Source organism: Andrographis paniculata, unplaced genomic scaffold (genome assembly GCF_009805555.1).
Source record: "Andrographis paniculata isolate CXL003 unplaced genomic scaffold, ASM980555v1 Contig71END, whole genome shotgun sequence".
Classification (NCBI taxonomy): domain Eukaryota; kingdom Viridiplantae; phylum Streptophyta; class Magnoliopsida; order Lamiales; family Acanthaceae; genus Andrographis; species Andrographis paniculata.
The window spans coordinates 5,984,957-6,009,049 of NW_026137608.1; the positions used below are offsets into that span (position 1 = coordinate 5,984,957).

General features: G+C 32.5%; 3 protein-coding genes across 3 annotated transcripts; 2 read left to right on the forward strand and 1 right to left on the reverse strand.

The window, feature by feature from the left end:
- The first annotated feature begins 2,312 nt into the window (after positions 1 to 2,312).
- LOC127264930 (protein GLUTAMINE DUMPER 2-like) lies at positions 2,313 to 3,317 on the forward strand. The gene has a single exon (XM_051294528.1). It carries the CDS (start codon positions 2,460 to 2,462, stop codon positions 2,961 to 2,963), a length of 504 nt encoding a protein of 167 aa, XP_051150485.1. The 5' UTR covers positions 2,313 to 2,459; the 3' UTR covers positions 2,964 to 3,317.
- Positions 3,318 to 9,467: 6,150 nt separating this feature from the next.
- Positions 9,468 to 11,836, forward strand: LOC127264991 (PTI1-like tyrosine-protein kinase At3g15890). The gene is made up of 5 exons (XM_051294620.1): positions 9,468 to 9,594; positions 10,291 to 10,444; positions 10,603 to 10,865; positions 10,972 to 11,119; positions 11,303 to 11,836. The coding sequence occupies exons 1-5, from the start codon at positions 9,548 to 9,550 to the stop codon at positions 11,834 to 11,836; spliced, it is 1,146 nt and encodes a 381-aa protein (XP_051150577.1). The 5' UTR covers positions 9,468 to 9,547.
- A 4,553-nt stretch (positions 11,837 to 16,389) lies between these two features.
- Positions 16,390 to 17,889, reverse strand: LOC127265093 (zinc finger protein CONSTANS-LIKE 5-like). Its single transcript, XM_051294775.1, has 2 exons — positions 17,045 to 17,889; positions 16,390 to 16,967 (listed from the first exon to the last, which is right to left on the reverse strand). The coding sequence occupies exons 1-2, from the start codon at positions 17,789 to 17,791 to the stop codon at positions 16,608 to 16,610; spliced, it is 1,107 nt and encodes a 368-aa protein (XP_051150732.1). The 5' UTR covers positions 17,792 to 17,889; the 3' UTR covers positions 16,390 to 16,607.
- Positions 17,890 to 24,093: the final 6,204 nt, after the last annotated feature.

Consider the following 24,093-nt stretch of genomic DNA (forward strand, 5'->3'; position numbering starts at 1 on the left):
ATTAATTATATACATATGATTTAATGATAATAGTAAAGTTCATTGCGATATATAAAATTTAAAAAGTATGTATAAATCATTCAATACATTTCCATTTAGGGTGTGTTTGTTTGGGGGTTTTGGATTTTGAGTTGGGATTTGAATATTAAAAATTTTGAATTTGAATAGTTGTATGATGTGATATAAATAGGTGTTGATGTGATGTTTTGAATGTAAAATTGATTTTTAGTATAATATAAAAAATGAAAAATACACTACAAAAATTTATCAATTTTGTAACGAAGTTTTTTCGTTCCTAAATTGACTTTTTTCGTTACTAATGATATTAGAGACGGAATTAGAGATAAAATTACACTAACTACGTGAACTTTAGGAACAAAATTCGATTACAAACACACCCTTAATTTATCTCTCTCTTTTTTTTGGTTTAAGAGTTTTCACAGCACATCTAAACATTTCCGTTAAGAAAATAATTTTTTTTTTTTTTGGTTAAAAGAAGGAAATATTAAAGTGAAAGAAATAAATTTAAACCGTTAGTTGTCATTTTAAACATGCATTATTGGAGGGGTTGTTGATAATATTAATGCTCTATTTGTTCTGATTCAAATTATTATTTTTACTATTTTTGTCTGTTTCTCTCAAAAGAATCTATTTTCTATTTTAGTAAAATTAATTATACGCTAATATCAAAATATTCTTAATTTTTATCTAAATTACAAATATACCATTAGACACTTTCATTTACCAATAAAATACACTATTATTTCTTAATCTATAATAAAATCTCAAATGACCCATTTGGATTGGGACGGATGGGGTACTATTATGTTTTAAAATTTTGTGTAAAAAATAAATTTATATTTATTAGCCGGTCGGATAAGTATTTTATTTATATTTTAATTTAACAAAAAAAAATATATGTTTACATAAATAAATGAATTGTGTATTATTGTAAATATAATTTACTCAATCGTTTTCATTAGTTCCAAAACATCACATGGCAATTCTAACAGTACAATAAATATCAATTGGGAGGAAATTAATAAGGTTAAATAAATAAACTACTTTTAATTTGTTGGATTTTAGGTATCTTTAAATAGATATTATTTTCTGTTAAAAATAAAAATATGTATGTTTGGTTGTATTTTTACATATTTTTATTATTTTATCTATAATAATACTCCATGTGATATTTTATTTAAAAAATAACTTTTTATTAATAAGTTCTAATAGTAAAAAATTGAATAAAATAATTCGATCTTATTTATCATTTTTTAAAGATAGTAAAGAAAAACAATGGTGTATCAACCATTTTATAATTTTTATTATTATTATTACAAAATATCAATTCATATACTAACTTTTTTTTTTTTTATTATTTCTAAACAAAATTCAAAATTTGCAAAACTTCTATATAATTTTCAATATGAATTAATGTTTGAACATTATTTTATATCCACCCAACATTTAAATCACTCAATTCATCGTATTGTTTTTATATTATCAAATGTTACATTCAAAATTTCCTTTTTAAATAATAGTTTGTTCTTGATTTTTGGATTCTTTGGAATTTCGATCCAACTAATGTATTTAGACAAAATTTTGTTCAAGATTCCACTAAACTTGGGGATCAAGTTTTGCTGAATGTTAGTATTATTTTGACAAAACTATATGTTTTTAATTTGAATTATTTTTTATTTTATTCAATTGTTTAGAAGAAAAATGATATATGGTAAGGACAAAATTCAAACGGCTCTTACAAATTCTTGTAATTTTTTACATCGATCAAAATTTAATATTCAATCATTACTACATTTCTTACAATTTAAATACTCCCACCATTTAGCAACAGTTGTTTGTGAAATCCTATAACATATTATTTCGAATTAAAATTATTTTATTTTATTTTTTAAAGTTGTCATTATTTTATTTTGACCATAATTGACAGTAGTAATTATCATCATTTCCAGCAATCATAAAAATAGAGACATCCTACCATGTCTATGATATCATTTAGATTTATTCGAATAAGTTTCCTGCACCCGGGATCTGAGCACCAGGTTCATCCAATCCATTCGTACGTTTCTTACTCCAAAATTGACGGTCGAGATTTAAAAGGCGTTCGGATCCAGAAAAGTAGCGATTATTACTATGGCCCACCTCCTTCTTTATATGACGAAATAATTGATAAATTCTTGTAAATTAAAATTACTATAATTTCAGTTCAACCCCATAACTATCTTAAATTCCAAAACGACCCCTCCCCTTTCCCACCTATAAATCTCACTCATCACAGCTTTCCGCTCCACCACAACCACCGCCGCTGAAACCACCGTCTCCGCCGTATCGCCACCACCGCAAAATCTACGGTCATTCTAGAACACTCCGAAAGAGAATATATACATACATATATATATATATTTCTATTTCATATTTATTCGTTTGATTTAGAAATCAAAATGTCTAGTTACGATGGGTCGTTGGCGCCGCCGCCGTCGGCGGCGGCGGTGCAAAAGTCGCCGTGGCACTCGCCGGTGCCGTACCTCTTCGGCGGATTGGCCGCCATGCTCGGTCTCATTGCCTTCGCCCTCCTGATCCTCGCCTGCTCCTATTGGAAGCTCTCCGGCTACCTCGAGCACAACGCCGGCGACGGAGAGAGGGATCTCGAGGCAGGCGAGGGCGCCGCCGCCGGAGATGGAAACGGGAAGCCGGCGCCGCCGGTGATGGAGGAGAAATACTTGGTGATCATGGCCGGGCAAATTAAGCCGACCTTCTTGGCCACTCCGGCGTCGAGCAGAGCGCCGTCGTTCGGAAGTACGGCGGCGAGTAATACCTCCGGGAGCAGCGAAAACAGTTCTGAAGAAGATTTCGCGGCGGAGAAGAAGCCGGAGGACGGTAACCGTCCGATCGAATTGGGGAATTTGGACGGCCGTGATTCAGCCGCCGCCGATCAAGTGCAGTGAAATTGTTTTTTTCAATTTGTAATTAAAATTTTTGAGGAAATTTGGATTCGGATATTGTCTGAAGCCAAAACTCCCTTTTAATTTTTTTTTTTTGGAATTCCCAAGTTTTGGAAATGGAGTTTGCCTATACAATTTCTTGCAATGGGATTTCGATATTGGTTACAAAAATTTACCAAACTATGGATATAAATTAAATAATTAGTTGTTAATTCTTCTGAAGATTGTGTATATATATATATATATATAGTTGTATGTATCTACAGCTAGATTTGGACAGGTCTTCTGTACTACAAAGAGCCGTACAGTACAGACACTATAAAATAATCGTGCCATTAAATAGCGTTTTAAGTGAAATATTTACATATTTTTTATTTTCTAAACAAAATATTAAATTTAATGAATATTTTATTGAAAAAAAAAATACAAATATAACAAAAAATTAATAATAATAATAATAATAATAATAACTATAGAATGACATGAGAAATGAGCTCTGGGAAAAAATAATTGAAAGAAATTTTTGTCTTTTATCTCTCAATACTTGGATTTTTTTATTGTAAAATTTATTTTTAGAATACCACAGCATGGATTTGCAGCAGACAAGAGTGTGCGTAATGATGATGATGATGAAGAGGTACTCGTTTCGAAGAAGAAGAATGTATTTTTAAAATAACGCTAGATAAGATATTTTGTAACAGAAAAAAAAATGTATTTTTTTTTTGAGAAACGCAGAGTCTAAACAGTAGAATTTGAAAAATTTTGGGTAAAGAAACATACATGAAATTTTTACTACTTCCGATTTTTAATGAATATACAATTAATTATATATTAGTTCATTCTCATATAAAATACAAATATTTTATAAAGTAAATAAACGATGGTGTGTTTATTTTGTAAAATTGTTTGAAATGATATATATTTATGTTAGATATAGAGAATTGCATAAGTAATATAAAATTAATAACTATGTACAATGTATTAATTTTATTAGAAAATATATTTGATTGTTTTGAAAAAAATAAATATAGACTGAGTTAATTATGTGATTTTTTTTATACAAATTAAATTTCTAAGTAATTTTTATATTTTTATAAATAAATATAATACTAAAATGTATAAATTAAGGAACGTGCATAAATTATTTATTATAAATAAAAAATATAATTTTTTTATATAAAAAAATAGACATAAGTTCAGTAGATGAAAGGACTATTTATCATTGTTTTTCCAAAAATATTATACTTCTATAAAATACTGTATTTATTTCTTCTTATAATTATCAAATATTTTATTTTTATTATTTTAAAATTTTAATATTATTTTTAATTTTTACTTTTTTTTTTTATCTTAATGGATTGTTAAAGGATAATATAATTATAATTTTAACTAAAATAAAATATTATTCTCTCCATTCATATTAATTATATAAGTTATATTGTTTGAGTAGGGAAATTAAAAAAAATGATATGTAAAAAATAAAGTTGGTGTATTATTTGAAAGTTTAATAAAAAGAAATTGATATAAAAAGTAATTTATAAATAAAAATTAATAACAAATAATTATTATTTATTTAAGTAAATATAATAAAATTATAAATAGACACTGTTTACTATAAATGCATTGCGAGTAAATTTTTTTAAAAAAATATCATAATTATAGAGGATTTAGAGCATATTTTATTAATGTATATAAGTAATTATTAAATTAAAAAATATATACTTTCTCATCCGTCATTTAAATATATGTTCATTTTTTTTTTGGGTTGTTATCAAAAAAATATTCTCATTTTTTTAAGTAAAAAATTATTCCACTTTTATACTATTTTTTACTATAAAATAAAAAATAATAAATATTACTCACTTTTATTAAAAATTCATACATAATCAAATGAACACGCATTATGACTGATGGACTATTAATTATTTATTAAAATTAACAAAATAAATCTATGGATAGCTGGATTAGTTGTTGTTTGAAGAGGTCACGTGACTGAGGATGGGCACGTGGATGACCCCAAATATAGACTCTCTAGCCGCGGCGAACTGCGGCCTCAAGCGATTCCCGCTAAAAAAAAAGAAACCGATTCCCGCTAAACAGCTGTAATGTATATGAAATAGGTTTTAATAGCAATAATTTTAATTTAATATTTAAATAAAAATATAGCTTTAGATATTACTATATTTTTAACATGTGGGGAAAAAGAAAGTAGTTAATATAAATTTCTCACATGTCAAAAAGTTGTTGAATTAATTAAGTAGAACAAATTTTGGACAAAAAAAAGTGTGCCCATAATTTAGCAATACATTTGCTTAAAATTTGGCCAAACAAATTAGTGGGCACATGAACATGTCACTAATTCTTGTTACAAATTTTTATTTTTTATTTTTTATTTCTTTAACTTATTTGATGATTTTTTCAGTATTTTGACTGTGCGAGTGATTTTTCTTACAAATATATTATTAAACCCGTTTCGTATTAATGGATTTATATATAGAGTCAAAAATATTAAATATTTTATATATAGTAGGCAGTGCAATAAAATATATAGACAAAAAATACTCTTACATTAGAGGGGTTTCAATTCACAAGAAATTTTACTGATCAATGTTGATTACAGAATATAAAATAATTACAACTCCGACTTAACCTCCTATCATAATATATCTTAAAAAATACTAGATTTGACAAAAATAGACATGGTCCGAAAATCTGATCCGAATCTGACATGCAAAAATGTTTTTGGTCCTAAAAAAATTTAAAAATATTTATAAATTACTTTTATTATAATAAAAAAATACTTCTAGCAAGGAAAGAGAAAATAAAAAAAATAGTGCAAGAAATCTTGATCTTTAAGATAAAAAAAGAAAAAAAAAAAGAAAAAGAAAAAAGCTATTTATAATATTCAATAAAAACTCTTTTGGTTCTCCATAGAAATATATTTATTTTTATACTATAATGATTTAAGACGAAATGTTGGGTGCCAATAATAAGAAATTGTTTTCAATATATATTTTTAATTTGTTTTTATCTATTTCATTTTAATTTAAAGGATATAAAGTAAATCAAACAAGTACTCATCTTATTCGATATAATTACAATATAGTACTATATACTTTTTCAATAAATAAATAATACAAAAAAATAAAAATTATGTAGAGGGTGTAGATGTAGTGTTGTACACCACATCATGCACTGTCTCCTCGACTGGACATCATTATTTTTGGAGCACTTAATAATCATTAATTTTGCAAATATATACTTAAAGATGATGTCACGTCTTCTTTATTTTTATTTTTTTTATAAATAATTTTAATTAAAATATTACTAAATAAATAATTAATTTTAAAACATACTTTTTTTTTTTTTTTTTTTCTCTTTATTAACAATGGGATAGTATTCTATCATGTAAAGCGTTTATAAATAAATGATTTTTATTTACTTAATAAGTGTGAATTCAATAATATTTGATCAAATATTCTACTTATTTGACACAAACGCAGCTGATTTGTTTGATTTTGATTTGAAATTGAAATGGTAATTTAGATACGTGTTTAAATAATATTTTGATTTAATATTTTATAAATAAAAAAATGTTTATTTCATTTCAGCTTAATGTATATTTTTATCTTTTGTACTAAATTAATAAATAATAGTATTTTATTATTTAATAAAAGTATAAAATGTCAAAATTTTATTGAACATACAAATCTTTCTCTTATTTTTACCCTTACAAGCATAAAAAAAAAATTATTTTTAAAAATATTTTGGTATTTATATATAAAGTATTTTTACTATGATAGAAAAATAATACTTTTAAATGAGATATACAATTTTATTATTATTTTTTTTTGCAAATTTTCTTAGTGAGTATTAATCTTTACATAAAAAAAAATATGACCAAAGAGATATTAATCTTTTATTTTGACTTACTGAATATATTTTTATTTTATTTTTTATCTACTTCACTCTTATATTAAAATACTATTATTATTGTTATTATTTTTTATAAACAAAATTACATAATTAATCCAGATGAAGTATATTGTATTTATATAAGTGTGTTTATGAATTAAGGATGTATTTTTAAATTTGGTTGGGTATATTCTTAATGTTTTAAATTTAAATATGTTGAAATGAAAACAATAGTCAGATATAGAATTGTTTACTTGAATATTTTTTTTAAATAAAAATATTTTGAAATTATATTCTTACAAAGCAAACTCTAGTAATTTATTTTGCAATGTGAAATATCACTTTATTTAATTAATAAACATTTGGGCTTTAGATATGAACTATTTTGGGCTTCCAAGATAGAAACCTAAGGCCCAATTATTTTTAACCGGCCCATATAGTTTCTTTCATTCTAATGTATAAGATTTTTTTTTTCCCAATAAAATTAAAGGTTGGATAGGTGCTAAAATTATGTGAGTATGTTTTATTAAATATCATATTTTATGAATAAAAATAGTACTTTCCTATCTCTTAAAATTATGCATTTTTCATATGTATTTGTCTCTTAAAAATATTTTCATTTCCTTATTTAATAAAAAAGTTATACTATTTTATATATATATTTTTTACTATAAATAACAAAAAGTAATAAAAAATATCAATCAAAATCACATTCATTTGAAAATTTTTTAGAACAAATTTGAGAGACAACTTGAGTATATTTTTATTAAAAATTAGACCAGATGAATAATATTGATTTTGATTTTAAATAATATGATAATAATAATAAACTTCTCTATTAATTGATTTATGTTTTTTCTAATAAACAATCATCATACTTTTCTATTATAATATACTCTCTCCAATACAACAATCTAATAATAACCCATTCTCTAAACATTTTTTTTTATAATTAAACTAAGATTTATGCCTGCAATATAGATAAATATGCATATTATAATTTCTTGCCATTGTTGGTCAAATTAAAATTGAACCCTACAAAGCCTATATGAAAATATACATTATTTTACACAAAATGCAATCAAAGTGTAACCGTTGCGAGTTCACACGTCATAAAAAAAAATAATAAAAAAAAAAACTAGAGGGTTTTCATATTATAAATATATATACATGGACTTACCTAATTATATTTAATCAGCACCGACATCATATTAAATATAATATATACCGACAAATATATAAAATATAAAGTGACAATACAATATATAATATAAATACAATATATCAACTGATATTACAAAATCAGCACCGTGCTGATTTTCCAACGCGCAGCACACGCTATATGAACTATACACAATATTATTATATACAACACATGTTGTGTATATAATAAATGTATGTGCCAACAAATGTGTTCTTTTAGAGTATATTATGTGTTAAAATTAATTATTGTGTGTGTTGTATGAGACTATAAGTGTGTTGTATTTGTATTATATTAACATATATAATATTTTGTCTGTAATAATATTGTGTGTTGTCAAACAGTACACGATATTTTGTTAAAACTATATCATGTGTTCTTTGTTCATGTGATGTATTTGTATTATATTAACATATACAATATATTTTATGTAATAATACCATGTGTTGTCAAATAGGATACCATGTGTTGCTGTAGCCGCCACCTACAAAATATTAATACATACAATATATGAAAAATAGAACAGACAATACATATTAATAATCTACATGTTAAATGTTTTATTTTACATATATCTATTATGGGTTAGTTCATTGAATGTTTTTAAGTAGGACGATTCCTTATATATATTACTCTCTCTATCCTAAAAAATTAGAACGTTTGGGTCTGATACGGAGATTAAAAAAATGAATATTTTATTGAAAAAGTAATAAAAATAAAAAGATAGTTGAGAGTATTTTTGGAAATTAAGTTAGAAATTAAAAAAAAATGAGGAGAGAGAATGCAATAAAGGTAGACATTTCTTATAAATAAGTATTAAAATAGAAAATAATAATTAAATATTAATTTGTTGACTTTACAAAAATTAGTAATGAGGTAAATTTAACGGATACACTTAAAAAAAAATGAGAGTAAATTTGAAGATGAATGGAGTATTTTAAAAATACAATAAACATACATTCACACTATATATATATATAATATATACTTTATATACTCACAAAATATCAACAATTCAATATAAACTATTATTTTTTTTTTATATTTACAATACAATGCTTTATACTAACATAAAATAACAATTTCATCCAAAATTACAAAATAAACAAACCCTATGTTTCTATTAACTGATTGAGCTAATTAACATCTTACCAAGAAGCAGTCTAATCATTCTCATGTAATAATTTTATTTATTTAAAAAATAATTCATAAACAAAGAGGTAGTTGATGCTGCAGGTTTGACAAAAGGCATATAGACAAAATAATAATAATAAGAATACATAAACAAGAGAATCTTCATGATCATCGTCACCAATATAAATATGATCAATCAGTTGCCGGCAAAGGGCGGCAGTGTAGCTAATGGAAAACGACAAATACTCTCTGTGGAAATGCTATAAAGCCCATCGTCTGTCTTCCTCGTCTTCTTCGAACAACCTTAATTATCAGATCAGATCAAATCAAATCAGCCATGGGGACTTCCCTCAGCTGCTGCACACCCGAGAAAGTCGACGAAGGGTATTCACACACACACTTCCTATTCTTATCTTCTTGCATAAAACCTTCCTTGATCGTATGTTTTTAGCATTTTTTAATAATGTCTTGCTAGTTTGCTACAATTTGTTTTTATGCAATCCAAGTTTAAACATGCTCAAATAAACTTCGATTTTTGTTGGGGAAAAATGTGAAAGGGTTCATCGTAAAATATGTACGTGAGGTAGACATTGTAACTTCGGTCGCATCGATGTGTCTTTCATGTATAGTTCTTTTGTAATATAAGGTTTCTGTAATTTGTTGAACTTTCGATATTTATTTCGCTTATCGTTTAAATACTTTTGTTATTTTTTAGTGGCGAGAGATTTTTAGTTTTGAAGAGTTATAGCAATAGTAAAAAGTTATTTATATTATATGATTGTTTGCAAGATGAAATAGATATTTGATGTAACATTAAAAAATAAAATTATCGTTGATGAATAGTAACAAACTTTGTATATAAAGAGAAAGTTAAGTATTCTCATATTTCATGATATAAATTTAATTGTTCATATATTTCTAACTAGTGGTATTAGAGCATTTATGAATTCGAATAATTTACAAGCAGGTTAACATTCGGAGGAGATGACGATGTCAACCAATGGAGCATAAAATTCATTGTTCATATATTTCTAACTAGTGGTATTAGAGAATTTATGAATTCGAATAATTTACAAGCAGGTTAACGTTCGGGGGAGATGACGATGTCAACCAATGGAGGATATTCACGTACAAAGAACTACACACGGCGACGAATGGATTTAGCGACGATTACAAGCTCGGCGAAGGGGGCTTTGGAAGCGTATATTGGGGCAAAACATCGGATGGCCTTCAAGTAAGAAACCAATAATGCGATAATCTCTTGTTGTCGACAAACCTAGTACATAAGGTCTCATAGATATGTTGTAATAAAGATTCGAATTTATTAGACTAGTGTGTCGTAAATCGGAGTAAAATCACTTCCTAATATTGTACGAGTGTATGTATGCGTAGATTGCCGTAAAGAAATTGAAGTCGTTGACATCAAAGGCGGAGATGGAGTTTGCGGTGGAAGTCGAGGTATTAGGAAGAGTTAGGCACAAGAATTTGCTAGGGCTTAGGGGATACTGTGCTGGGAGTGATCAAAGACTCATTGTTTACGACTACATGCCTAATCTGAGCTTGTTGTCGCATTTACATGGCCAATGCGCCGGTGAAGCTCGCCTCGATTGGAAGAAGAGAGTCAAAATCGCTATAGGATCCGCCGAGGGCCTAGTGTAATACGATTTCCATCTTATTACATTATTTGCTCGTACTCCAAACCGAGATCTTAAGATAGTAGTCGATTTTTTTTGCTAATTTTGATGATATACATATATATAGATATTTGCATCACGAAGTGACGCCACATATAATCCATCGAGACGTCAAGGCGAGCAATGTGCTCCTCGACTCCAACTTCGAGCCATTAGTCGCCGATTTCGGGTTCGCAAAGCTAATCCCGGAAGGCGTTAGCCACATGACAACAAGGGTAAGATCGTAATTTACAAATTAGCTTCGTTTTGTAATTATTGTGTAGAAAAGTAGACTTAGTTCATAATCGACTAAAACAGAACAATATGATTAACTTAAACTCACACTTTACTATTCACTGAAATTTTAATTTCACTCTAAACACGTCTCATTTATTTCAACTCGAACTTACTTTCAATAGGTTAAGGGAACATTGGGATACCTAGCCCCCGAATACGCAATGTGGGGGAAGGTCTCCGAGAGTTGCGACGTGTATAGCTTCGGGATACTTTTGCTAGAAATCGTAACGGGTAGAAAACCGATCGAGAAGCTCCCCGGTGGGATCAAGAGGACCATCACAGAGTGGACTGAGCCATATATAGCCCGTGGGCGGTTCAAGGACATCGTCGACCCGAAGCTCGGCGGAAATTTTGACGAGGCCCAACTTGTGCAAATGGTCAATGTGGCAGCATTGTGCGTGCAAAGTGAACCAGAGAAGAGGCCAACAATGAAGGAAGTGGTGACACTTTTAAGAGGCGGCACTCGCGATCCATTTCGCGGTGGCGATGATCCCAAGCCGAGGATAGAAGGGGTGACGTACGGCCCGGATTTGATGGCGGCCGACGATCCAACGAGCGAGGATGATGAATATGGAAAGTATGGGGATGAGAGTAGTGTGTATGGTGTGTTTGGAGCATTGGAAGCTCGAAGGTTGCAAGATTCTTATAGACGATGATGCTCGAGGGAAGAACATGAATCCTTTTTCTGATGAATGTTGTCTTGGTTTGGAAAGGGAAGATTGTTTGAATTGTTATAAATTTGATTCGATTGTTTGAGTTAGGACTTGATAAATGATTTTACATATTTTCAATTTGTTTATGATCAATATGTTAATTAAGATATATTTAATTAATATATTCTTTTACATTATTTATAATATATAGTAATTTTTGTTTCAATTCTATGTATATTTTTGCCACATTCAAAAATATTATTTTTTTACTAAATTAAAAATAATCTATATATAAATATCAAAATATTCTTAATTTCTTACAAAAATAGTTATTTATTTTTTTGTATCTATAAAAATAAAAATATCAAAATTATTTTACATATTTCATTAACTAATAAAATATCACTCCCTTTGTCCCAACTTAAAGTACTTTTTTTTACCATTTTCGTCCGTCTCACTCAAAATTATTCATTTTTTATTTTGATAAAAATAATCATATATCAATATTAAAATATCTTTGTTACACATGCAATTACTTTTTACATAATCAAATAACAAAAATATTAAAACTTTTAAAAACTTTCACTAACTAATAAATACTATTATTTCTTGGTCGTTTATAAAATTCAAAAGGAGCTTTTGGACTCGGAAACAGCTGGTTTGTTTTATAGACTTACTCCACCGGCAACTCTCAAGGGCCATCACAAGGTGAATCCTCACCGTTCGCCAAATGAACGGTATTGATTGAACCGGTGCAATGCTCCATGGAGCTTCCGAGAATGAGTCCCGGTCCTTTCGAGTGTGTCTGTAATAAGACAAAATTGCGGAAAGGACAGGACATTAGACGGCAAACGAACAAGTGGGATTATGGTTAGTTGACTGGGCCGGGCCAAGTTGGGCCCCGACCAAAGTAGTGCAGACATATGGGCCCACACCGCACGTGAAGGTCATGTGGGTTTGGAGCCCACATGTGTCCATTATCGTTATTGCTTGTTGCTTTCACACAATATCTATACAGAATATATCTATCTATTTTGTATCCAAAAACCCGATTTTGCCGCAGCACATCGGGTGTCTTTCACGATCGAAGACTGGCCTTACAGATCAATACAAATATATTGATGCATTTTTTTGAGTTTAAATTAAAAGTTATTTGATTTAAATTTTATATTTAAATAATATTTAATTTGATATTTCATATAAAAAAATAAAATTCAAATAGTGAAAAATTAAGAAGAAAAACCAAAGAAACACAATGGTGTGTTTCTTGGAGTTTAGTTTTGATCTTTGAATTATTAAAGAAAATTTATTAAAAAAAAATTGATAAAAATAGTAAGATAAATATAAAAAATAATGACAAATTAATTATTATTTATTAAAATAATAATAATAAAAGTATGTATTATTTATTAAATAAATTATGTACAAATTTAACGAACAATTAAAATATAAAATCTGATCTAATTATAGCAGACGAAATGAATAATATTATACTAAAGTGCTATAATTTTATAAAAAATTGTGATTGTTGCATACGAAGAAAATATTATAATAAAATTTAAAAAGAATTGTTTTTTTTTTTAAAAGAAAATTAAACTCAAAATACACGTTAAAAAAAAAAAAAAAAAAAGCCCCACTAATAATCAACAGAGTCGGACTTGGGGCCATACTTTTCAAGACTCTATTGTTTGAAACAATCTTTTTTAAAAAATGCAATATTGACCTTTCATAATTCTTAAAAACAATACACTATTTCACACCTCTATGTGTGTTTGTTTAACAATTTTTTTCTATTGGTTAATTTTCACAATTCTTTCTAAAATATATTCAAAAATTTTTGTCACCGAAATTTATAAAAGTAATATTTTAATATTATTAGTGTACTTTTTATAAATGTAGAATTAAATATAAACAATTAAAAATTAAATAATATTTTTTGTAATTGTATAAAACATACTCCCTCCGTCTCATAATTAAATATCAATTTTTTTTTTTCACGTAATTTTATAAATATTATTATTATATTAAAATATAGTAGGAATAAAGTAGAAATTACTAAAATAACCTTATTAGTACGTGTGATATAAATGTAATAACATTTGTGTAATATATTGTAAGTTGTAAGGGTATTTGTAATATTAAGTAGATAGTACATTTATTGAAAAAATGAAATTAATATTTTATTATGAGACAGATTAAAATAAAAAAATGTATACTTTATTATGGGACGGAGGGAGTATATAAAAATAAAAATATTCCATATCGAGTTTCAAATAGAATAATAATTAGAGACAAATCAGATTTTAAAATTAAATATGTAAAGTTAAAAGTCAATTTAAGATAAAAATAAAAACTTTAAAAAGTACCATCTAAAGATCATAATTTATAAATAATAATAATAATAATAATAATAATAATTTATTCTATGTATAATATTTATGAAGATTAGACCCCTCAAAGATCTTTATTATTATTTCGCCCTACAGTCTTTACAAATTTCGGACCGACCATGAATACATGTCTGTGTCAATGCACTAAATTAGAGCTTCTTTACTTATATTTCTTCGACCTATTTTTATTATCCAATCTTCTAAAAAAAAATTCATAAAGAATAATCTTCAATATACATATATATTTTTATTCACAATATTGTATATAAAGTAACATTGTTTTAGCTAAAAAGTGTTAAAATAGAAAATGAAAAAATAAAAATAAAAGTAAAAAACCCCTTTAAGATAAATGACTAGAAGCATATTTTCTAAATCATTTTTTTTTATCTTACTCAAAATCATCATATTACAATAAATATATTTACTTATTAATACTAAAATATTTTTAATTTTTACATATATTACAAAGATACCATTATATATACAATAAATATATATATGTAAAGTACAAATAATAAAAACATCAAAATTATCTAATACAATTTTACTGACCAATATTATTCTTAATCTATTAAAAAATGGTAAATTATATAACACTCTATTACATTTTAGTAAAAATACATAAACAACATTGTGTTTTATTTATTGCGTGAATCTCTTATGTTATTGTAAAATTTGTACGAAACACTATTTTTCGTCCAATCATCAGCTTTGAACACAGAGGGTGTTTTGTACAAACTTTAAATTAACATAAGGAGTTTCACGTAATAAATAAAATATATGGTATTTTATGCATTTTTACTAAAACACAAAAAAAATATTATACTCCCTTCGTCTACAAACTAATGTCCTATTTTCTTATTTGGGACATCCAATAACTATTGTCATATTTTATTTTTTAAATACAAAATTTATTTTTTTATCCTTCATTTATTTATCACTTTCAATCTCAACCTTATCATAAAGGATAAATTTATCAATTTATACAAAAAAGACAATTACCTAAAAATCGTGCAAATATACTTTAAGATAATTATAAATGCACAGAGGGAGTATAATTTACCCTTCCAAAAAATTTAAAATAGGATAAAATTTACTAGACAAACTACACATTTATTTTAAACATATAACATAGGTATAATTGTCCTTGCTTTTATTTATATTTTATATATTTTTTTTATTTTTAAATTTTTTTAACATTATTGTTCTCTAGCATATGTAGTTTCATTAATACACCTGCTTGCACATAGTTGGAAAGTGGTATGCATTTATGCTGACATTTTTAGTATTATATAATTTGTTATTGTTTAATTCCCAATATGAATACTAATAAAATAATAATTTACCATGACTAAAAAATTAAATGAATTTTTAATTAATAAAATTAATTCCACCACGTCAAAATTCAAATTTTGCGGGCTGCTATATTTAGCTGACCAAATTTTTAAATTTATTTTTCCTTTCTCTATCAACAATTTATTAGTTGAAATTATTTCAGAAAGTTGGAGAACAATTTCAAAAGTCCTTTTATGTCCCAATTAATTAATTTTGAATATTTTTTTCTTTTGCCCCTTTGAAGCAAATTATTATTAAATTGACCAAATAAAAAATCCCAAATAATTGAACTCAAAAAAATAATAGTAATAAATTAATATTTAAATATACCTAACTTTGTTGGGTGCTGAAACAGGTCAGGTCATATGGTGATCAGTGGATATGTTGGTGAGCTGTGATTGGATCAGATTAAAAATTAATCCATTAATTAATTATTAATTTTTTAAAATTTTAATTTGTCAATCAGAAAGCCAAACTGTATGCATTAATCAATCACGTCATTTCCTCTCTGAATAAAAAGTCCAAAAAATAAATCGTATGTATATTTTATATTTTTATTTAAATTGGGAAATGAAAAAGACCCCTCAGCCAACCAAAATCCAGATTTAGATCCACTTCCCTGTGCACAATGGCAAAAATAAATAAATATCGTATATGCTGGCCTATTAAATTAATAAAATATAAAATTATGCTATTGATTTATCCCTAACAATATTTTATTATAATAAAGATTAAATTACTACAACTTAAGTGTAGAGCGCGAAATGACTGAAAAGCCCTTGAATAAAATGAAGAAGGGCGGCAGATGGAGACAAGGTTGAAGGACAATAATTTAATTATAAGCATTACCATTTTTGCTCGAAATTCAACTGAATAAAAGCAGTACATGTTTCGATAAACATTTATATCTTATGGATTATTTCACAAGTAGAAAGAAAAATGACAAAAAAAAAAAAAAAAGAGAAAAAAAAAATTTAAAAATCTAATCTTGAACTGATAGTACATTATAAGCATGTAATAATCTGATTGAAAAACTATTCATTATTCATTCAGAACGACGGAACGACGCCGTATCTCGCGTCGGACACGAAATTCGCCGAGAAGATCCGGTCCATGTCCGACTCGGCGTCGGTTCTCTTCGCGAACCGGCCCTTGATCCTCGGCCGGGTTTCTGCGTACGCCTTCCGGGAAGCGTAACGGATCGTCTTCTCGAACTTACGGTTCTTCCTCTTCTCCTTGTACCTCAAAACCCTCGCTTCCCTATCCATTCTCACAACCTGCGACGACCCCTGGTGGTTTCCGGTGGGATCGCCGCTGCCGTAATTAATGTTCCGGGAGAAAGGATAGGAGATTTCCGACAGGGAGCCGCCGTCCGGCACGACGCCGACCTCCATTGATGACGACGAGACCTGCGGCGATTTTTAATTTTGAATTTGTGCGAATTGGGGATTAATTATGGAATTGATTATTTAGAATTGGTAATTACGCTGTGGCTGAGAGACGGAGCGGCGGCGAAGCTGCTGTTGTTGTAAGAATTTATGGTGGATCTTGCGAAATCGATCTCGAACCGGTTTTCCGACACCGGTCCGGGGGGAACCGGCGGTTTGGGGTTCGACTGCACGGGGACGACGCTGTCGCTGTACGGCTGCGACGAAATCTGGTAGTTGTCGAAATCGAGGAATTGGTCGGAATCTTGGAGCAGCAATTCCATAACTTTGAAATTGTCGGCGGGGATTTTCGATTGGTCGACAATTGGGCCGATCGGATTGGTCCAATCGCCGCCGGCGGTGTGATCATCAATTGCGGCGTCTAATTTGGCGTCGGGGGAGTGGAGGAGGAGGACGGTGGCGGCGGCGGCGGTGGATTTGATCACGACGGATTCCGCCGTATCGTAAAACGGCACGACGGCGGAGCGCTCGTGGCGGCTGGCGAGAGGGTTCGCGGAGTGGATGTCGCGGTCGCAGGTGACGCAGAGGGCGGCGGCGTCGGCTTTGCAGGTGACGGCGGCGGGGGACTGCTCGCAGACTTCGCACATCCAGACGCGGCCGTGCTTGCCGCCGCCGGCGGAGTGGGCTTTGGCGTCGCAGGCGAGGCACATAAAGGCGGAGTCGGGGCGGCAGAAAAGAACGGCGGCGGCGGATTTGCAGCAGTCGCAGAGGCGGCAGGCCGCCGCCGGGAAGAATCTGGACCTGGAGGTCCCGCCGGCGCCGGCGTCGTGTAATTGAATTCCCATAGCAAAAATGGTGAGAGAATAAGCAGAGGGAGAGAGAGAGAATCGGGAGTCAGGACTTGTAATGAAATGAATTGAAATGAAATGTACTCTGAATGTCAGAGTGTGTGTATCTTAATCTAGGTATGTATGGAACAGGGAAATCTGGATGGGGACGAGTGTGGTGGCGACACGTGGCAGGGGTTTTGGCCACAAAAAAGGTTTGATGACGCAAGGATATTTTGTGTTAAGTAGTTGTCATTTGTCTGTGCCGACGTAGGGCCCACTGATTAGGACGACAGGCTGGTGATGAATCCAAGGTTTGCAGTAGCAGCAGTTACTACTGCAACTTGCAATGGGTAACTGTCCGAGGCAGTTTGGTCACGGGAACTCTATTGTAACATTTTTACTTTTTCCGTTTACTTTGTGTAAAGAGATGAGCCTTTCCCATTGTCCTTTCTTGGGTTTTTTTGATAAAAATTTATTTAAATTATTATTTCTTTCCATCACACTTATAATGTTTATTTTTTTATTTTTGTTTATTTAATTTATTTTGTTATTTTCTAAAAAAAATTATATATTTTAATTTTATTATAAATTTTTTTATTTTACTTAAATTAATTAGTTATCTTAATTTTGATTTATAATTATTTTTTATTATACCATAATAATTTTTATTAATATATTCTTAATTATTTAAAATAATTCTTGTAAATAATTTAAAATAAAAATACTAAATTCTTCAAAGTATCTGATGAGATGCTTAGGTGAAAAAACACAAACATCCTTATATATAATATGTTTGATTTAATATTTAAACCTGAATCACTGATTCAATCCGATTTAAATAAAGGTCTGTTCGATTAAAGATTCTTTTCTAGGATTACTATTCATTCAATTTTTTCTTAAAAAATATCAAATTAAATCAAATACATATTTTTTAATATTATACTAAAAATTAATTTTACATTCAAAGTATCACATCAATACATATTTGTATCGCATCATGCAATTATTCAAATTCAAATTTTTTATTATTTAAATTCCAATTTAAAATCCAAACCCTCGATCAAACACATTGTAAAAGAAAGGTTTGATGACACAAGGATATATATTTTTTTATTTTTATCCGTCCTAAAAAAATAGTATCGTTTTCTAAATAATTATACTCCCTCCGTCCCAAAAGATTTGTCTCATTTTTCTATTTTCGTCCGTCGTAAAATAATTGTCTTGTTTTCTTATTTAGTAGCCGTGGTCCCCACTTTATAACAAAATTATTCTTACTTTTCCATATTACCCCTAATTATTACTCTAAAATACTCTTTAAAATCTTTCAAAAAGTAAGGACATTTTAGTCATTTACATTCTACTTTATACCCACTTTTAATTAAATATTATTATTCCTTAATTCTCGTGCTAACTCTCAATAAGACATTTCTTTTGGGACGGAGGGAGTATAACCATAAAACTATTATTACATTTATTAATATTAATTTATATTTTCTATCGATTATTAATATAATATCCATATTTTTTAAATTTTATATCCGACACAATTCGTCTATTCTTCTAGAACAAAGGGGGATAAACCAAAAATTTTAATTACAAACTCAAACTCAAATCTAAACCAAAACAAACATATAATTTCTAAATATTTTTATGGTGAGATTTACTTATAATTTTATATTTGACCCTATTTTCTATTTTCGTCCGTTCCACATAATTTGTCCTTTCTTTATTTGGAAAATTGATTATACACTTTAATCATATTTTAAAATTTAAAATTTAAAATATTTATAATCTTAATTAAATTATTTAGTTATCTTAATATTAATCTATAATTATTTTTACTAATACACTTTTTAATTACTTATTAATTATATTTTATCTAAATTCTCGTATCTACAGTAACGTGCCCATCTTATCTAGGACGGAGGGAGTAACAATCAAATATTTATAAGCATTCAAATACTTTTAAATTTTGTAAAAGTAATTTATGTTAATAATATATAGACATATACTCCCTCCGTCCCATAAACATAGTGTTAATTGGGTTGGACATGAGATTTCAGAAATATTGATATTATATTCGTAGTTTGTAAAAAATATGGATAAAAAACTTTTTTGCCCTTATAGGTGTATTAGTGTAAAAAGTAGTGGCAATTGTGTAATAAAAATGAAAAAGTAAGGGTAGTTTTATGGTGATCTGGCCTGAGCGGCATTCGTACGTCGGGTCACGACTTTGCTGTTGTCTACCGGGGCAGACATCGACAATGATCGTTTCGCAGGTTCGCCTATAGAATTCTTTCTACGAATTCTCCATTCTCTAAACGATAAGGCTTATTTGACTTCTCGCGATGACGCGGGTTCGTCGGCGCCCGTGCGCGAACCCCCGTTCGCAAAATTCGGCTGGACGATGGCTCCGTCAGCGGCTGACGGGGTCGTCGTTCGCGATTTCTGGCCGCGACGTGGATCGCAAGGAATCCCAATTTTCCTGCCTATATGTGCACAAAAATTCGTGCAGGAGTTTTTTGGGACTCGTGGTGCCCACTCTGTCATGATGGACGGCCTGAGCGGCATTCGTACGTCGGGTCACGACTTCACTGTTGTCTGCGGGGGCAGACATCGACAATGATCGTTTCGCAGGTTCGCCTTTAGAATTCTTTCAACGAATTCTCCATTCTCTAAATGAAAAGGCTTATTCGATTTCTCGCGATGACGCGGGTTCGTCGCCGCCTATACACAAACCACCGTTCGCAAAATTCGGTTGGACGAAGGCTCCGTGAGCAGCAGACGGGGTCGTCGTTCGCGATTTCTGGCCGCGACGTGGATCGCAAGGAATCCCATTTCTCCTGCCTACATATGCACAAAAATCCGTGCAGGAGTTTTTTTAGACTCGTGGTGCCCAGTCTGTCACGATGGACGGCCTGAGCGACATTCGTACGTCGGGTCACGACTTCGCTGTTGTCTGCGGGGGCAGACATCGACAATGATCCATTTGCAGGTTCGCCTATAGAATTCTTTTTACGAATTCTCCATTCTCTAAACAATAACGCTTATTCGACTTCTCGCGATGACGCGTGTTCGTCGGCGCCCGTGCGCGAACCCCCATACACAAAATTCGGCGGGACGACGGCTCCGTCATCGGCTGACGGGGTCGTCGTTCGTGATTTCTGGCCGCGACGTGGATCGCAAGGAATCCCATTTTTCTTGCCTTCGTGTGCACAAAAATCTGTGCAGGAGTTATTTGGGACTCGTGGCGCCCGCTCTATCACGATGGACGGCCTGAGCGGCATTCGTACGCCGGGTCAGGAGTTCGCTGTTTTCTGCCAGGGCAAACATCGACAATGATTGTTTCGCAGGTTTGCCTATAGAATTCTTTCCACGAATTCTCCTTTCTCCAAACGATATGTCTTATTCGACTTCTCGCGATGACGCGGGTTCGTCGGCGCCAGTGCGCGAACCCTCGTTCGCAAAATTCGGCTGGACGACGGCTCCGTCAGTGGCTGAGAGGGTCGTTGTTCGCGATTTCTGGCCACGTCGTGGATCGCAAGGAACCCCATTTTTCCTGCCTTCATGTGCACAAAAATCCGTGCAGGATTTATTTGGGACTCGTGGCGCCCACTCTGTCACGATGGACGGCCTGAGCGGCATTCGTACGCCGGGTCACGACTTCGCTGTTTTATGCCGGGGCAAACATCGACAATGATCGTTTCGCAGGTTCGCCTATAGAATTCTTTCTACGAATTCTCCTTTCTCCAAACGATATGGCTTATTCGACTTCTCGCGATGACGCGGGTTCGTCGGCACCCGTGCGCGAACCCCCGTTCGCAAAATTTGGCTGGACGATGGCTCCGTGAGCGGATGATGCGGTCGTCGTTCGCAATTTCTGGCCACGACGTGGATGGCAACGAATCCCATTTTTCTTGCCTACATGTGCACAAAAATCCGTGCATAAGTTTTTTGGGACTCGTGGCGCCCACTCTGTCACGATGGACGGCCTGAGCGGCATTCGTACGTCGGGTCACGACTTCCCTGTTGTCTGCGGGGGCAGACATCGACAATGATCGTTTCGCAGGTTCACCTATAGAATTCTTTCAATGAATTATCCATTCTCTAAATGATAAGGCTTATTCGACTTCTCGCGATGACGCGGGTTCGTCGGCGCCTGTACGCAAACCACCGTTCGCAAAATTCGGCTGGACGAAGGCTCCGTGAGCGGCAGACGGGGTCGTCGTTCGCGATTTCTGGCCGCGACGTGGATCGCAAGGAATCCCATTTTTCCTGCCTACATGTGCACAAAAATCCGTGCAGGAGTTTTTTGGGACTCGTGGTGCCCACTCTGTCACGATGGACGGCCTGAGCGGCATTCGTACGTCGGGTCACGACTTTGCTGTTGTCTGCGGGGCACACATTGACAATGATCATTTCGCAGGTTCGCCTATAGAATTCTTTTTACGAATTCTCCATTCTCTAAATGATAACGCTTATTCGACTTCTCGCGATGACGCGGGTTCATCGGCTCCCGTGCGCAAACCCTCGTACGCAAAATTCGGCTGGACGATGGCTCTGTCAGCGACTGACGGGGTCGTTGTTCGCGATTTCTGGCCGCAACGTCGATCGCAAGGAATCCCATTTTTCCTGCCTACATGTGAACAAAAATCCGTGCAGGAGTTTTTTGGGACTCGTGGTGCCCGCTCTGTCACGATGGACGGCCAGAGTAGCATTCGTACGCCGGGTCACGACTTCGCTGTTTTCTGCCGGGGCAGACATCGACAATGATCGTTTCTCAAGTTCGCCTATAGAATTCTTTCTACGAATTCTCCATTCTCTAAACGATATGGCTTATTCGACTTCTCGCGATGACGCGGGTTTGTCGGCGCCAGTGTGCGAAACCCTGTTCGCAAAATTTGGCTAGACGACGGCTCCGTGAGCGGCTGACGGGGTCGTCGTTCCCGATTTCTGGCCGCGACGTGGATCGCAAGGAATCCCATTTTTCCTGCCTACATGTGCACAAAAATCCGTGCAGGAGTTTTTTCGGACTCGTGGTGCCCACTCTGTCACGATGTACGGTCTGAGCGGCATTCGTACCGGGTCACGACTTGGTTGTTGTCTGCCGAGGCAGACATCGACAATGATCGTTTCGCATGTTCGCCTATAGAATTCTTTCTATGAATTCTTCATTCTCTAAAGGATATGGCTTATTCGACTTCTCGCGATGACGCGGGTTTGTCGGTGCCAGGGCGCGAACCCCCGTTCGCAAAATTCGGCTGGACGAAGGCTCCGTGTGCGGTTGACTGGGTCCTCGTTCACGATTTTTTTCCGCGACGCGGATCGCAAGGAAACCCATTTTTCCTGCCTACATGTGCACAAAAATCCGTGCAGGATTTTTTTCGGACTCGTGGTGCCCACACTGTCACGATGGACGGCCTGAATGGCATTTGTACGTCGGGTCATGAGTTCGCTGTTGTCTTCGGGGGCAGACATCGACAATGACCCTTTTGCAGGTTCGCCTAGAGAATTCATTTTACGAATTCTCCATTCTGTAAACGATAAAAACTTATTCTACTTCTCGCGATGACGCGGGTTTTTCGGCGCCTGTGTGCGAAACCCTGTTCGTAAAATTTGGCTAGACGACGGCTCTGTGAGCGGCTGACGGGGTCGTCGTTCCAGATTTCTGGCCGCGACGTGGATCGCAAGGAATCGCGTTTTTCCTGCCTACATGTGCACAAAAATCCATGTAGAAGTTTTTTGGGACTCATGGTGCCCACTCTGTCACGATGGACGGCCTGAGCGGCTTTCGTACGCCGGGTCACGACTTCACTGTTTTCTGCCGGGGCAGACATCGACAATGATCGTTTCGCAGGTTCGCCTATAGAATTCTTTCTACGAATTCTCCATTCTCTAAACGATAACGCTTATTCGACTTTTCGCGATGACACGGGTTCATCGCGCCCGTGCGCGAACCCCCATTCGAAAAATTCGGCTGGACGAAGGCTCCGTGAGCGGCTGACGGGGTCGTCATTCGCGATTTCTGTCTGCATCGTGGATCGCAAGGAATCCCATTTTTCCTGCCTACATGTCCACAAAAATCCTTGCAGGAGTTTTTTTGTACTCGTGGTGCCCACTCTGTCACGATGGACGGCCTGAGCGGCATTCATATGTCGGGTCACGACTTCGCTGTTGTCTGCGGGGGCAGACATCGACAATGATTATTTTGCAGGTTCGCCTATAGAAATCTTTTTGCGAATTCTTCATTCTCTAAATGATAAACACTTATTTGACTTCTCGCGATGACGCTGGTTTGTCGGCGCCCGTGCGCGAAC

What these genes read in the sequence shown, in the direction of transcription:
- LOC127265093 (XM_051294775.1), bottom strand. Translation starts at nt 17,791, where the DNA reads ATGGGAATTCAATTACACGACGCCGGCGCCGGCGGGACCTCCAGGTCC. An exon ending in CTCCGTCTCTCAGCCACAGC is followed by an intron (nt 16,968 to 17,044) that starts GTAATTACCAAT and finishes AAATCGCCGCAG; the next exon opens with GTCTCGTCGTCATCAATGGA.
- LOC127264991 (XM_051294620.1), top strand. Translation starts at nt 9,548, where the DNA reads ATGGGGACTTCCCTCAGCTGCTGCACACCCGAGAAAGTCGACGAAGG. An exon ending in AAACATCGGATGGCCTTCAA is followed by an intron (nt 10,445 to 10,602) that starts GTAAGAAACCAA and finishes ATGTATGCGTAG; the next exon opens with ATTGCCGTAAAGAAATTGAA. An exon ending in TTAGCCACATGACAACAAGG is followed by an intron (nt 11,120 to 11,302) that starts GTAAGATCGTAA and finishes TACTTTCAATAG; the next exon opens with GTTAAGGGAACATTGGGATA.
- LOC127264930 (XM_051294528.1), top strand. Translation starts at nt 2,460, where the DNA reads ATGTCTAGTTACGATGGGTCGTTGGCGCCGCCGCCGTCGGCGGCGGCG.